The 14,926-nt window shown below is 44.7% G+C and overlaps 1 protein-coding gene across 3 annotated transcripts in view; it reads right to left on the reverse strand.

The window, feature by feature from the left end:
- The window catches only part of NEGR1 (neuronal growth regulator 1), a 227,964-nt gene that overhangs the window by 50,128 nt on the left and 162,910 nt on the right, over positions 1-14,926 (reverse strand). For 2 of the 3 annotated variants that reach the window (XM_065656333.1, XM_065656332.1), the window contains exon 5: positions 1,569-1,689. The exons of the other annotated variant lie outside the window; for it this stretch is intronic. In XM_065656333.1, the coding sequence (XP_065512405.1) occupies positions 1,569-1,689 (121 nt within the window). The remainder of the gene's footprint in view (positions 1-1,568; positions 1,690-14,926) is intronic. 3 annotated transcript variants of the gene reach the window in all.

Here is a 14,926-nt window from a genome sequence, read left to right on the forward strand (position 1 = left end):
AAGGCTCATTCCATCAGCCAGAGGCAAAGGGAAATATCGGAGGAAAAAACAACGTGTGTTTTCTTCTTCCCTGCCAGTGGCGGGGGTTCGGAGATCCCCACACCTTTGCAGTCAGACCTGTCAGCAGCAGCTTAACGAAAAAGGGTGTCCTGCCAGATTTCACATCACGTTTGAGCAGTAAGACGCTGCAGGACAGTGCATTTCTGCTGATTACAGCAAGCCCCGGGGGAAGCACCAGCCCAAACAGAAGGCACGGCTTCGGTGTCCTGAAATGTTCTGCGTGTCTGTCCTGCTGCCGTGGCACGGAACGTGCTCAGGAACAGAGGAATTGGCCAGCGTTATAAATAGAAAGGTGATCATCATGCTGATTGAATCCAGAATGGTAAAACCTGCGCTACGATACTTTATACATAAGGTGTTTCTGCTGCAACTCCCCCCCCCACGTCTACAATCTATTTTGCATCTTTGGAAATAGGGTGCAGCTGAATTTCGCCAACAGAAGAAAAACATTTACTGTTGTGTATAGTAAAGCTCAATTAAATTGTTTTAGAGAATGCTTTTAGTTGCAATAGTTACGAGTGCTCTGAGAATTCCCGAGGGAGCAGGAGCAGCGGATGCTCGGGAGGGAGCAGCTGGCCGGGGAGCAGGGAGCTGACAGATGGCTTCCCTGAAAAATGGCCATTAATATTCTCGTGTCAGCTCCCAGGTTTAATGGGACGTTCGAGCTGAGAAACCCAGTGCTCAGAAGCCAGGAAATTCCAGGAGATAGAAGGTGCCTATGGACAGTCGCTTGTGAGGGAAAATGTCCACTTGCTTTTGCACAAATATGTAAACTTCACAAAAACAAGTTCTTAGATAAGCCCAGAGCTGTAGAACGGAATTTCCTATTAAAAAAGAAAAATATCTACCTGTTGAATGAGCTGATTTTTAAAATAGTGACCCTACAGAGATGCCTGAGATCATTACATGGCACTAACGGCCCGGAAGTGAAGCCAACTGTGGCCAAAGCCGAAGCGCAGGGGCAGTTTTGGGGTTTGAGCAGAGGCTGCTCCCCAGACCCCGCTTAGCGGCCGTGACCCGCGGCAGCTCCAGGCAAGTCCGTGCTCTATTCACACATGGCCTAGAACACTAATGGCACAACTGGGGAAAAACTCATGTGCATTAAGGTTTGGTTGAAAGTCTTGCTCACAAACCAACCTCCTCACCCTGACGCTCTTAGCAGGAACACCTATGAAGATTTTTTTTTTTTTTTAAATAACCTTTTAGTAGACTATTGCAGTGCCTTTCTGATTATTGTACTTAAAAGGCTGTAATTACTAAAGCGTTCTTAAATGTTAGGCCCATTATTGCAATTACCACCATCTCAGCCCAGCCGCAGACAGCCAGATTACGCCTCGTTTTTGAGCACACAAACCAAGACCACGAGAAAACGGAGAAACTCCCCCAAAGCTGCGCAGCACGGCTGTCGGGAGCCGACACCTCCACGCACCCGCCGGCTAAAGCTTGGCAGGAATTTTGGGACAGATTGGTCCCCGATTCGGGACAGCCGCAGCCCGCCGGGTACTTACTTCCTCTCTCCTTTGTACCACTCAAAGACCGGGGCAGGAACTCCTGCACCTTCGCACCGAATCAGTCCGTTCCCTCCAAGCACCACACCGCTGGACTTAAGTTCCTGAATTGTGGGGGCAACTGAAAAAAAAGAATCGTAAAATGGATATTTGCATCTCGACAGGCAGATTGTTTAACGCCGCCTCTCTCCAGCGCGCTCCGTGTCACTCTCAGCCTGGGGCATGTTTTCCAGCTTGATTCACATTCAACCACGCTTGCTTCCAGTAGTGTAAAAATCATCCCACACAGCAGATTCTGATAGATATTCTGTGTATCTGGTGTAAAAAACATAACTGAGACACGAAGAAATAATAATCCCATACTCAAAAAAGATGTTTTTCCAATTCATCTACTCAATGTAGATTAACATCCCAGGCCAGGCTGGACGGGGCTCTGAGCAACCTGAGCTGGTGCAGGTGTCCCTGCCCGTGGCAGGGGGCACTGGGCGAGCTGACAAGGTCCTTCCAACCCAAACCATCCTGTGATTCCATGATTTGTGTTAGTGTCATACAAGATGTGTTTAAGACCTTAGAATTGGAAAAAAGCACACGGTGCCCCTACACTGGTGCCGGCTGAGAGGCTGCAGGTCCAAAGCCAAGGGAACATGCCCGGCACCACTCATCTGCACCACGGCCTCTGCAAACCCGTCACAGACTCAGGTGGCCTTTGAGATCTTGTTTTGCACATTAAAAGAACAAACCTACCTTTGCAATTATGAGCCAACTGTAAGTACCACGCAACAGCGTGACTTTTCCAGTATTATACTGCATATAAGGTTGTTTCAGTAAATATGTTTTGTCTTTTTAAATAGTAAAAATTGTACACAGCAATAAACATTTTAAGCTTAGAACCACACATAAAAATAAAGGTAAAAAGCACAGTCAGTTTTCCCAGTTGCCAGTGAAAGCCGACCGCAAGCTGAAAAGAAAACACAACAAATTCCTCAGGAAAGCCATTATCAAAGGAGAGGCTGAACAACGACTGCCTTCTCCCTGGCATTTCTTTTGCATTGTCTGTTTTTAAACAATAATTTATGTGCATCATAAAAACGCTATAAAAACCAAAACAGAACTTATAAATAAAAATCTACTTATTTTTTTGCAAGCAGCTTTCCAGATGTTGCTCTAAGGTGTTTATGTCCATATGAAATGCTGACTGCCTCCCATTTGCTTCTGTCCCTGTCTCACCCATCGCGCCCCGTTAATGACCAGCATCTTTTACAGGAACCAGCCGCACCAAAGCATCACCAGAGCCACGCGAGAGCAGAGCTGAGGTTGCCCCACGGGTGTCACCTGCATCGCATCCCACCGCTCACCGTCTTCACCTCTGGAGAAGCAGCTGTTGGTGCCGGTGTCGGACGTGGCGTGGGAATCCAGCTGTCACAGCAACCCCGCACGCTCAGCACTTACGCACAAGTCTTTGTGTTTAACAAAACCACGTGAGGATGTTTCAGGTGGGATTAAACACAGAACTGGTTCCCTCTCACCCATCACTCACATCCTGCAATTTCCCACAGCTGGCAAACACACCCTCTGCCTTCGGCTTTCACTTCCCAATGATTACATCAAACCAATCCACAAATCCATTAATTTTCAACTGATAACATTAACATTTCAAGTGGGTAACAAACATATAACCAATTTGTATGACTACTACTCCATAATCTGCACAGGAAAAAAAAAAAAAACAGATTTTTTTTTTTTGGTTAATCCATAAAAACAACAGGTACACATAAAGCTTACTCCATTCGGAGAAATGGCAAGGTGGCTACTGTTTTAAACTGTAAAAAGAAAGTGCAACTCGAATAAATTTTAATTAAAGCAATTGCAGCTGGAAAAATAGTGGGAAAATAAGAGAAATGTTGGTTAGAGATTCAGCGGAGCGAGAAACCCTCCACAGCCCCAGAGAGCTCCCGCGGGGACCATGGCACCAAAAAGGCAGTGTCTGACGGAAGATGTCACAGTACAATGTAACAGTGATGTTAACAAGAACCTTGTGTAAGACTAATGATTTTAAATGCATTTGTCATTTTTATATCTCCTAAATAATGGTCATATAAAATAACAAAGAAAAAAAATGTGATTACATATATGTATCTCTATCTGTCAGCAATACCGGGCTTTTGCGACTCTCCCTGCGGTGGATCCTTGTTCAGTTCTCTGCCACAGTTCATCCCTGCAGAGCACAGCACTTCAGAGAGACGTTTCGTTTCTGACTTGAGAATAAATTACTGGAACTTACTTAATATCAATTTCTCAAACAAGTGTAAGTACTTTGCCGGGAAAGGCTTTTTGGAGCGAGTGCTCAAGACTCGGCTTAACCGGGGTTTTACAAATGCCCCTTTTCCTTTGTCCCTATGTGAAAAGGCCCCGGAGGCGAGGCTGTTCTTGACCCAAAATATTTATTATCCCCTAAACCCACATATTTATGTATCCCCACCAGAGGGACCTGACCCGAAAAGCATGACGCTTCAATAAATATCCCTATCAAAGTCTCATGTGATGGTGCTGAGTCCTCACGGCGCTCCATGGTTTTACCGAGAAAGACGCAAAGCCAATCGGCTTCGCCTCACGCTCCTGTGCTACACGAGCTCTGCAATTATTTTCTGCTCCATTTCTGCTCATCTGGTTTCACCAACACATTCGCATGAGTCAGGCATCTGTGCTGGGAAACCACATTTTACAACTTATGTTCCACTCAGAAAGGACGCAAAGCGCTGCTGAATCTGGTTCCCGACTCAAATATTTTCATTTTGCTTTTAAATGTCTACAGGAACAGTTAAAACAATGCGTGTGATACACCGGCATTCAGGCGGGCACGGAACGTATGCAAAACCCTCCAGCCAGAACAGGTTTCATCTTTTAACATTTTAATGAGCTTCAGGACTTTTATGCATATTAGTTATGTTGCCCTAATTACTCATTATAATTCTAATGTGCATTTTATATTTAATTACAATGCTTATAAAGATTTGGTATGGACAATAAATTATTATAACTAGCATGTGCATAATGATTATGAGCTGAATTTATTAACTTTTACACTAGCATTCAGGGCTGGCAACTTCCAATTTCACCTTTGTGATTAACCATATTGTCTGATTAAACTAACATTTTTGTGGCATTAATTGTAAATGTCAAAAAGTCTTTAATTTTTCCAGTTTTCATCAGATTTTAATTTGGCATCCTAACCTAGTCTTTTGTTAGTGAAATTTGTCTCCAGTGTGTTAAGATATAAGCTCTCAGGTGAGAGAATGGGTTTTCTGAGATCTGTTTTCTGCCTCAGAAAAACAGATACAACCAAAATTAAAATATATTCTTATATATATATATACACACACACATGGTGTTTTGCCAATAAAGTAACAAATGTTTACAAGTGAAAAAGTATTACTTGTACTTTTTATAATTAAGAAAGTCTTCCAACAGTCTAGTTTACTTAATTTTTCTAACTTATTCTGAGCAGCAACCCTACCTATTCCCAAATTCATGGAGTGGTGTAAGAAATGCCTCTTCGGATCAGAAACTCCTCTAGCGTGTAGCAACATGCGCGAGACGTGCCTTTAACAATCCCTGGGCTAAACAACTAACAGGCTTTGTTTTCCCCCCGTCTTTTCTTGATGACTTATCACAAACCACTGATTATTCCCACCACGTGGGATCTTGGTGCTTATACGTACGTAAATTTTACATGCAAACATACAAGACGTCAGTAAGAATTCAGTTCATCTCCTGCTTTGCAAGATGCCACCCAACATCTTTTGTGCTTTTCCCTTTCCTATCCAGGACTTAACCAGTTAATTGAACAATTCTGTAAATCCCTTGCCCCGTCAGAGAGCAAGCGGATTCTCGAGTGTTCCCCGCGTGTGATTTGGCATCTCACAGGGCGTGCCAGAATTTCGTGTGTCTCCCTCAGCTACACCTAAGGATTGCATTGTAACAGGCCGTCAAAACCCCTGGCTGCTGTGTAATTTATGGGTTTGAATATAAAACCTCCCAGCGTTGAGAGGAAAGCTTAAAATCCTCAAGTAATTGTTATGTAGGAGAAGAATTAAAAAAAAAAAAAAAACAAACCAGAAACAGCGACACAAAATAATACTTAGTAAATAATAGGTCAACAGACAGGAATTCTTAACAAGGTGTTTTAGAAGTATTTGAATGGCAAGAAAGAAGAGGGAAAAACTCAAGGAAACATCCCCAAACCAGCAAAGCAAACAAGGACTCCAGGGAGCCGCGTAACAAAATGCAAGCTCTCCTGGCCATCAGCTTCTACCTAACTGCTTCATCTATTTAATCCTCCTCCTTTCCAACAAAGCATTTTTCTGATCACATTCCCCTCTAAGGCAGCTCTGCAGGTGTATTTTTATCCCCTGTGACACGAGTTCTCTGCCGTGGTTTGTCCAACACCATCGCGCTCGCCTTTCCACGGTCGTGATTGAAACCACAATGAGCAAACACGAAGCAAACCCTGCGTTTGCGTACCAGACTTGTTGCTAGTTTAGAAGGAACAGATGCACAAAACATAAAGAACAATACAAAAGCTCAGTGTTTGACACAGTTTGATACGGTGGAGTTGGTTTTAATCTTGCATTGGCCTGTGCAGCTTGATTCAAATTTAACTCAAGTCAAAGTCTTTATAATGACTTCAGCGGGCTTTGAAGGAGGCCCAGAAAGATCTGCAATAAAAGAGAATTTCACAGTTTTTAAAAGAAAAACAGTAAAAAACCCCACAACTTGACAGAGCACTAGTGTAACAAAGACAGCTCTTGTCAGGTAATCCCTCTTTCTATACGCTATTGCTCTTACTGCTGTAATTTGAGGGAAAAGTTGACATCGATACTTTCTCATCAGCAAAGAATGGCCAAGTATCTGTAATTACCTGAATCGAGAGAACAAACTTTTATGTCTCATGGCATAAAATATGGTATTGACAGGATCCAGGAGAACTGCCAATGGTCTATTTTGAAACATCTGAAGGAGACCTATTGTAAAAGGGTTTCAAAACTTTAGTATTTGCTCATCTGGGGAGCTCTGTGCTGAAAGGCCAAGCAGCATCTCCTCGACTAACAACCGCGAGGCTTAAAAAGCAGGAAAGATAAAGGTATTTTACTCCATGCAAGGTTGCTGTTGAATATTGCAGTGCTCCCTGTACAGGAGAAAATGTGCGTCGCGGGGTAAAGCTGGAGGACCAGAGCTGGGCTGGGAAAGGGACGTCTCCGTGCGGGACAGGGGTGCCAAGATGGCAGGGGGTGGGAGGAGAGGGATGATGGGGGAGCTGAGCATCCTACCCCAGCCGGGCTCACCTGCTGCCCCCAGGCACCCGCATCAGGAAACCTTCCCTGGCAATTCCTACTGGAAAAGCTTCTGCAAAACTGATGCACCCTGGCGTCAGCTGGGATTCCTTTATCTCAGCAATTTATACAAAAATTTGTGCGGCGGTGAAAGGGGAAAAAAGAGCATCAGCATCCCGGACTGGTACTAAGGAGCGAGGAGGAGGAAAGGGGACGCTCTCGGGCACCTGCTGCCAATCCAGAAGGGAGGGCTGGCCGGGAGCCTGGGCACTGACACACAGCAGCGCTTTTCCTTTGCTATTTCTCTCCCTCTGAGGAAGATAAAAGCAACGGACTTCAACAAATTCCAGGAATTACTAAGTAGATATTTTGGCAGTCAAGCTGAGGAGAAAGTGAATTAGAGCGAGCTGGTAGTTTTCCAAGGAAAGAACAGTTGGAACGCAACGGCAAAGTATCTGGCATAGGCTGGAAGTGCAGCGAGAGAGCTGCTGGAGTCCCGCGGGAGCACGTCCAGGAGGCAAAGCACAAAAGCAGGTGAGTCTGGCACGAGACACCCAGGGCAGCGACAAGCCGTGCCCTACATCAGCGGTATGACAGTTCCCCTGCTGCTCAGACCACAGAGACACTCGCGATGGTGTTTCTGTACCAGCACCCTCACGGCCGGACCCTCCCGAGAGCACAGCACGGTCACTGACCAAACACCCGAACACAGAGCAAACCCCGGGGACCCACGTCCCTTTGGCCTGGCAAGGAGCCTTTTGGTGATAATTTTGTAAATAATTTTGCATCCTCACCATGGACATTTCGTCTCATCCATGTTTCTCATACTTGTGCCTGTAAGCGCCACGTGTCAAAAGCTTATGAACCTCAACACATGACATCTGCCTTCCCCAGCGATAAATGGGAATTAGTGAGACAGCGTGATTTGTTGTCGGTGAGTCCATGGTAGCCGTTACCCTCCTCGGGTTGTCTCCCAGGTACAAGCACACCTTGTTCCAGCTCCAGCCTGTGTCTGGGGACTGGGGACATGCCAGGGGACGGCCAGGTCCCCCCGAGCAACAGGCACTCCGGACCTCACCCAGCCTTGCCCAGGTCTCGGAAGCAACCACTTCATCACTGTTTGCTTCTTTGATGAAGTTTGTTGTCTTCATCTGGTGAACTGAGACAGCAATTACCTTAGGGCAGACTGTTTTCTGTCTACTGTAGGTTCAGCTTTGCTTGTCTGCTCTTGCTCTCCAGTCCTGGTGGCCCAGCGGTGACCCACCTTCCCTTCTGATGGTGGGGCAGAGAAGCAGGAGGAGGCAGCTGACAAGGCACAGTGCTGGGAAGAGGGGCCAGGACCTCCCAGAGATGCTCTACAGACGCATTTTCTAGTGCAAACTGCCTGCTTCATGGGGCACTAGTGCGGTCTCAGCCCAAGTACCAAAAGTTGAGAAAGGCAGAAAGAACTGGGATTAGCGCAGCTGGAAAAGACAATTTGCGAGGGATATATCGCATCACTAAATACGCAAGACAGAAGAAAAAAAGGAATCAGCTCTTCCCTATCTCCTTTACAGGCCAGGCAAGCAATAATCAGCCATAATTGAAGCAAGAGAGATTTAGGTCTGGTTAGCTATTGCTGGAAAAGATTGCTTAAGGAGACTGTCAAGGTGCTCTTTTCTCTTAAAATAAAAAAAGAAAGGTTGACAATTTGAATACTGGCATTTGCATCGGGACTGTAGCATCAGCCTGACTCCTCAGTTCCTCCTCCGGGTTGAATTTCTGTGGTCTCTGGGATTATTAAGCATCAGAACGGTTCCTATAATGGCAAATTCCCTTACTCTTTTCTGCAGATACTAGTTTGTGTTTAAGGTTATATGCCATTTTTCAACACAATGGGGAAAAAAGAAATTATACTCTCCTCAGGTTATAGTAGTAATGAGATCTCCAGGTTCACGCTTAACTACAAAAATGAGGTAAGTACTGAAACTGGATTTGGAATTCAATATATAATTCAAAAGACTGAAGTAGAACTTTTTTGCAGAAAACTTATCTTGTACACCTTGCATCTGATTTGATATATTCCACACACATAACAAAATTTCTAGGTGTACTCACCAAAATGATATTTCTAAGGACAGAACTCATTACTACTGTATAATAAATGGAAGCATAAGTCAGAACTAGCACTGAACAGATTGTTTGGGGTTGCAAAGACAGCAGCTGTCACAGCTTGACAGCTTTCTTGTTAGTGAATCAGCTTTACTGACAGGCTTTTTGATTGAAAACCACTGTTCGCTGACAGTGTGTTATAGCTGATATACATATGTATCTCATGAAGAATGAGAAAGAGCCGTAAAAGGTCTAGAAGTTATTGCTCAATATTAAAAAGAAGCGAAGTTTCCATAAAGGGGTTTTGGGTTTCTGCCCCTCCCCAGTAATCTGCGGCAGATGTAAGCTGATAAAACAGGACAAGCCACACCGGGATGTGACATGTCACACGCACGGTCACGTCAAAGTGGTTTTTCTAACGAAAAGCAATAAACCCAGAGAAATGCCAGTTGCTTTTGAACACTCTCAGGAAAACTTCGTGTAATTGAAAACAAAGTTTAGAAATTAAATCAGAGAAATAAAACTCAATGACACTCTGACTGGGGCTTCCCAGACCTCCTGCTAGCCCAAAGCAGCGATCTACTGGAGCAAATACATCCATATTAATTAAAAAAAAAGAACATGTTTGCTTTGAGTCACATTTTTCTCTTATATGCTGCATTGGTGTCAATGGCTTCGACTGGCAGCTCCACGGGAGCATTGACTGCTGCAAAATACCTGTGCAAGCCCATCCCCATCCCTGCACTGAACACGTGGCACCAAAATAATTAACTGGCTGTGGTAAAGGAGGTATTGTATTGAAATAAATGCATCCCAAGGGTGGGTCTCTCTTTTCCCCCCATCTGTATTTATTTACATGATTTTCCATATCAAGTGACTTCTTCCACCTCAGCTTTGTGGCATTTCAGCAGATAAAAGCCAATGAACCGGGTGCAACAGATATCACCCTTCATTCTGAGATCATTGCTTAAAACCAAGCACCCAAGATGCTGGGCTGAGGAAGGCTAAAGCCAAAAACAATGAGAGCCCTTTAGAAACACCAGAAACGTCCAGGGCTTTGCAGTTTGTCCCTGATGATAATTTATATCCTTGTTACAACTGCTCATCTCCAAAGAGCGTCACGCATTTCTCAAGAAGAGACAACAAATTGCAAGTCAACACTTAGATACAGAGCTGACTTTACATGAGAAATCCGGAACACTGGGATTTCCCCACTTAAATATTGAATTTCTGCACTGAAAGGTAATTCCTGATTTGCTCTTTTCCTTGAGATTCTCTTTTGCCATCAATAATAGCGGGTGCAGAAGCAGTGAGCACCTGGATTTTGAGACATTTGATATTAAACAGGATTTTGCTCAAAATACACTGGAGATAGTGCATTTTGAAGCGAATTTTTCTGAATACCTTCAGTCTGGAAACGCCTGTCTCAGCCTTTGTGCCGCTGTGCGACGGTACCAGAGCAGCCGAAGCCTCATGGTGGCTCACGTTCCTCACTTTGGGAAGCGGCACCGGGCGCAGGGCAGACGTTCGTCGCAAGAGCTCGTGTTTGCTCTGTAGCTCCAAGGTCCAAAAAAGGTCACGTCAGCCTCAAAATAGTTTGTTTTTATTTGAGAAGAGACAGAAAATAAGAAGACAACCAGCTTTATGAATCATAATGCCTGAAGAATGTTGTTGGCAATTTTTCCTCTCTTTTGTGTCAACAGCACTGCTTTGCTTTAAACTCGAAGAGCAGAAATATTCCCCCTCAAAGCTCCCCTAGCTCGGATCCAGCGCCTGCACCACGCACTTCTAATACCAGCCAAATTGCAGAAGTTATTAAAACCTAATTTAGCAATCTCACCGGAGGACAAACAAGTTGTAACGATATCATTCCCGTCTTATCAGGGACTGGATGTCTCGTTGAAATGCCAAGTGTAGTCGTGGCAGGAGCCACCGCAGCCGTGCCCACACACTCACACGTCGTGCTGAACAGATTTTCTTTGCAGAACTGTTTCAAAGCAGAAATGACTGCTACTGGAAGAAAAAAAAAAAACCACAAAATAACCCCAACCGAACAAAAAACCACCCCCAAAAACAAAACAAAAAACCCCAAACAAAGGAAAACAAACAAAAAACCAAGAACAAAACAAAAACCCCCAAACCACCACCAACAAAACCGCACAAAAACCGAACCAAAACCCAAGGGCTGCAGAATTTTGCAAGACTGACACACTGCTCAGGCTTGTCTTTTCATGGCCCCAGTTGGTGTCGCCAGCTGCACTCAAAACCCTTGAAACTGTCACCTGCAAGGGAGACTAAGCCTTAGACCAACAGCAACAAGGAAGACTACAATTACTGGGAGAAACATTGCTTTATGACATGTTGACTATTACAAGAAATATTTTAAGTAATTGTTTTTGCTGAAGAGCAATCTGGGCAAGTGAACGCTCCTGGAAGCTGAAGAGCTCTCCATTAATTTTGGCTCTCGTTTGGAGTCTGACACAGCCTGCTCTGTACTTCAAATTGCTGCTTGAAATGCATAAGCTCTTTGGAGATGAGTCATCTTCTATTAAGACTTCAATTTTCCCAAAGTGTATTTTAGCTGGTATTTAAAGTGGGAGCACCTGGCTGAGGAGCTTGCAGCGGTTCGGAGCCAGGAGAAGGCATCTACCCCATGGCAGGAACCACGTCCAGGAGGGCTTTTCCTCATCCCTACAAACACTTCCTTGCTTTGCATCCCACCAGGTTTGAGGGGGTTAATGTCCCACCTGCAGATGTCAAATTTTAGCACACCTGAGGACAACAGCGAGCTGCATGGGGAGCCAGAGGAACACGTCCTGCTGATGCTGGGACCAAGGCAGCTTCACCGGGCTGCATGCACAGAGGTGTCCAAAATCTTACTACAACCTTGTTTTGCCTTTAAAACAACAGCACAAGTGGAAAAGTACACACAAGCTATAAAAAACCCCCTTTCATTAATATTTTGCGTGCACTTTCACCAACAATGGCCTGAAGCCTTTCGGTTGTGTCTGTGCAACCACCATCAACAACATATAGTTGAAAAAATTTTCACTTATACTACAAGAGCTTGTCACGGGTGCTCTACGGGCTGTTTCAAAAAGGTGGACCCAATTTGAAATCATTGTATCTTTGAAATTGGGTCCATCTTTTGGAAACATCCTGTATTATTTGTCACAGCACAGTCCCCTAGAGATGTATAAACATAACGAACAGCATTTACTGCTATACCATAATTATACAATATGTGGACATGTAACTACTGGAAGAGTGTAAATATGCGCAAATTAGTACAGTTATTTTTATCCTAAGGACTTATTTTCCCGGTGACAAGGAACAGAGATTACTTTCAAATTTGTAATCATGGCAGTCCTCAGAATTAACCACTGCAGAAAAGACAAATAATCAGCATCCATAGGCTTCCGAAACAATAAAATCCAGATTTGAATAATAGAAATAATTTTTTAATAGCTAGGTCAGACACGCTGCTTCCCAAGAAAACAGTGCTTGAAAATGGATTTGTTTGTGTATGATTTAATTGCGCCAGTTCCTCTGCGCGGTTCACAAATTAGTGTTGGAAAAGGGAGAACATGACGTGGTTTTGGTGTCTTAAACTCTTGATTTGTCTTTGCATCCAGGAGCTGGGCCGTTACGGCAGCTGTGCTGGCGTTACGCTGGAGCAGCATCTCCTCGTCCGCTGAAGGAGCCAAACCGCATCCTTGCTCTGCAGCTCCACGGGCCTCTGCGCAGCCCGAGCCATCGACCAGGCTGCTGTCCTGACACATCTGCATTGCACCACGGGTGAATGCAGGACAGAGCCCCCGGTCACCCCAAAACAGCCCGAAAATCACTTAAGGGGGAAAAAAAAAAAAGGCAGAGTTAGGCAGAGACTTTCTTTAAGAAGATGAAAAATGTGCTCCTTATCTGTCGGGGGGATATTCTGAGTACTAATACTCTAACTTCTTCAAATACAAGCCCTCGGTTCATGTTGCCAAAGCCCTTGATTATGTGCTGTGGCAGCAGAATGCCATCTACACGAAGGAGCATTATAATCAATTTTGTCACGCTTCGACATGAGCAGCGTTTTTCAGAAACATGCAGAAACTGCGCAACGGTTCGCAGAGCCTAATGGTAAACTACCACACCGCAGAAAGAAATCAATGTTAATTTAGGAGCCAAATTGCACTTGTGTCAGAATCTTGAACTATATTGTTTTAATCTGACTGCTGAAATGTTAAAATACCTGAAGGACATAAAATAACAAACATTACTTTCATAAGAGGCTTCTTGCCCCACCAGTGAGCAGAAAGACATTTTCTTCAAATCAACTGCATTCTTTCCCCACCCCACCAATTGAGATGGTTTTAAATATATGACCAGTTTTAATCAAATTGGTACAAGCTGTTTTTCATTAAGTGCTACTGTGAGATAGGACATCATCTAACTCATACAAGTTATCCCAGTGATCAGAATAGCTTGCAAGGTAAACAAATAAGAATTTAGTCCTTATTTTGTCCACAAATGACAAAAAAAAAAAGAGGTGACAAAACCTCAGCTGATTAAATTGTGCGTGATCAAAAGCTCCATTTTACAGGATAGCAGAAAATCCTTCCAAGATCTTGATCTTATGCTAAAAAAAATCCCCGTTCTGTTTGCTCTGGTTTCACCTGGAATATTTTGCTAGCAGCTCCTTGTCTGGATGGCAGGACCCAAACCCGAGCTCTGCTGTCACTGACTCACACCACGGCCAGAGTTTTCATCTCAGCTGCTCTGCCACCTGTTCTGCTTTCGCTGGAGTGGGTGGCTTTGTATCCTCATGTACTGACCCACCGATACAGAAAGCGATTACGCTGTTGTTTCTCTGCCCCCGCTGTGTGCGAGACGCGCTGCAGGACAGACGTCCTCCCCATCGCTCCTCTGAACGCCTCCCTGCGCCTTTCTAATTGAAAGGGTCGCTCAGATGTAGAAGTCATAACTACTGAAGGAGAACGTCTGATTTTTAAAATCAGGTTAATACTTAAGGACAACAGGAAAAATGAGTCAAGAGATGGTTTTGATGGACTAACACGAACCTGCGCACCTGCCTGCGCTGCAGACTGCCAGCGCATCCTTCGAGAGGTCCGTCCCTGGTCCCCATCGCGCAGCACTGTTCTCACCATTCCACATGTTAGCACAACTCTAAATTCGATCTTTTGCAAGAGTTTTCAGATGAAAAAAGTGAAGGGAGGACACCATCCATTCCCCAGGTCCGTGGCCACCAGGACAAAACAGAAGGAGACCAAACCTCGCAGCCTTCTTCCCCCAAAACCCAGAAAATTTGTGGAAAACAGGAGAGGCTGAGGTTGTGCTTCGGACACAGGTTGTGCCTGGCCAGGGTCAACTCTCAGGCTTCCAGACCCTGACCCACCATGCAAGTCTGTGGAGCGGAGCAGAGTCACGGTCTGGAAAGCTGCAAAAAGCCCCACTGGTCCAGTAACGGAATCAAACACGAACCAGTACTCGGATTTCCAGGAGTCCCCAGTGTGACTCAGAAGCCAAAATCCCACTTTTGAATGGTAACCTGAGAATTTAAGACAACGTGTTTCACAGAAACCAGTGAAACCACGCTCCAGAGTGCTCTTAGCTTTTTGGAGTGTGATTTCGATACTTCAGGAGGGGATTGCAAAGTTCGGTCTGCCAAGGCTCCTTGCCGGTGGGAATTGTGGCTGCTCAGCACCCACAAATCGCTCCCTGCTTTTACAATATTGGGAAATACTTTGTGATTAGCAGAGAGACCGACCTACGCGATGCAGTTTTTAAATGCATGAATTTCAGCCCCATGGATAATATCATCCACTGCAACAGCCAGTTCCATGGTCAGATCTGAGAATATCACTTCATCTCCTGTAGGTGCAATTCTGTTTGAAGAGTTGACATGACCGAATTTACTCGATATAAATG

Source organism: Caloenas nicobarica, chromosome Z (genome assembly GCF_036013445.1).
Source record: "Caloenas nicobarica isolate bCalNic1 chromosome Z, bCalNic1.hap1, whole genome shotgun sequence".
In the NCBI taxonomy this organism is placed as follows: domain Eukaryota; kingdom Metazoa; phylum Chordata; class Aves; order Columbiformes; family Columbidae; genus Caloenas; species Caloenas nicobarica.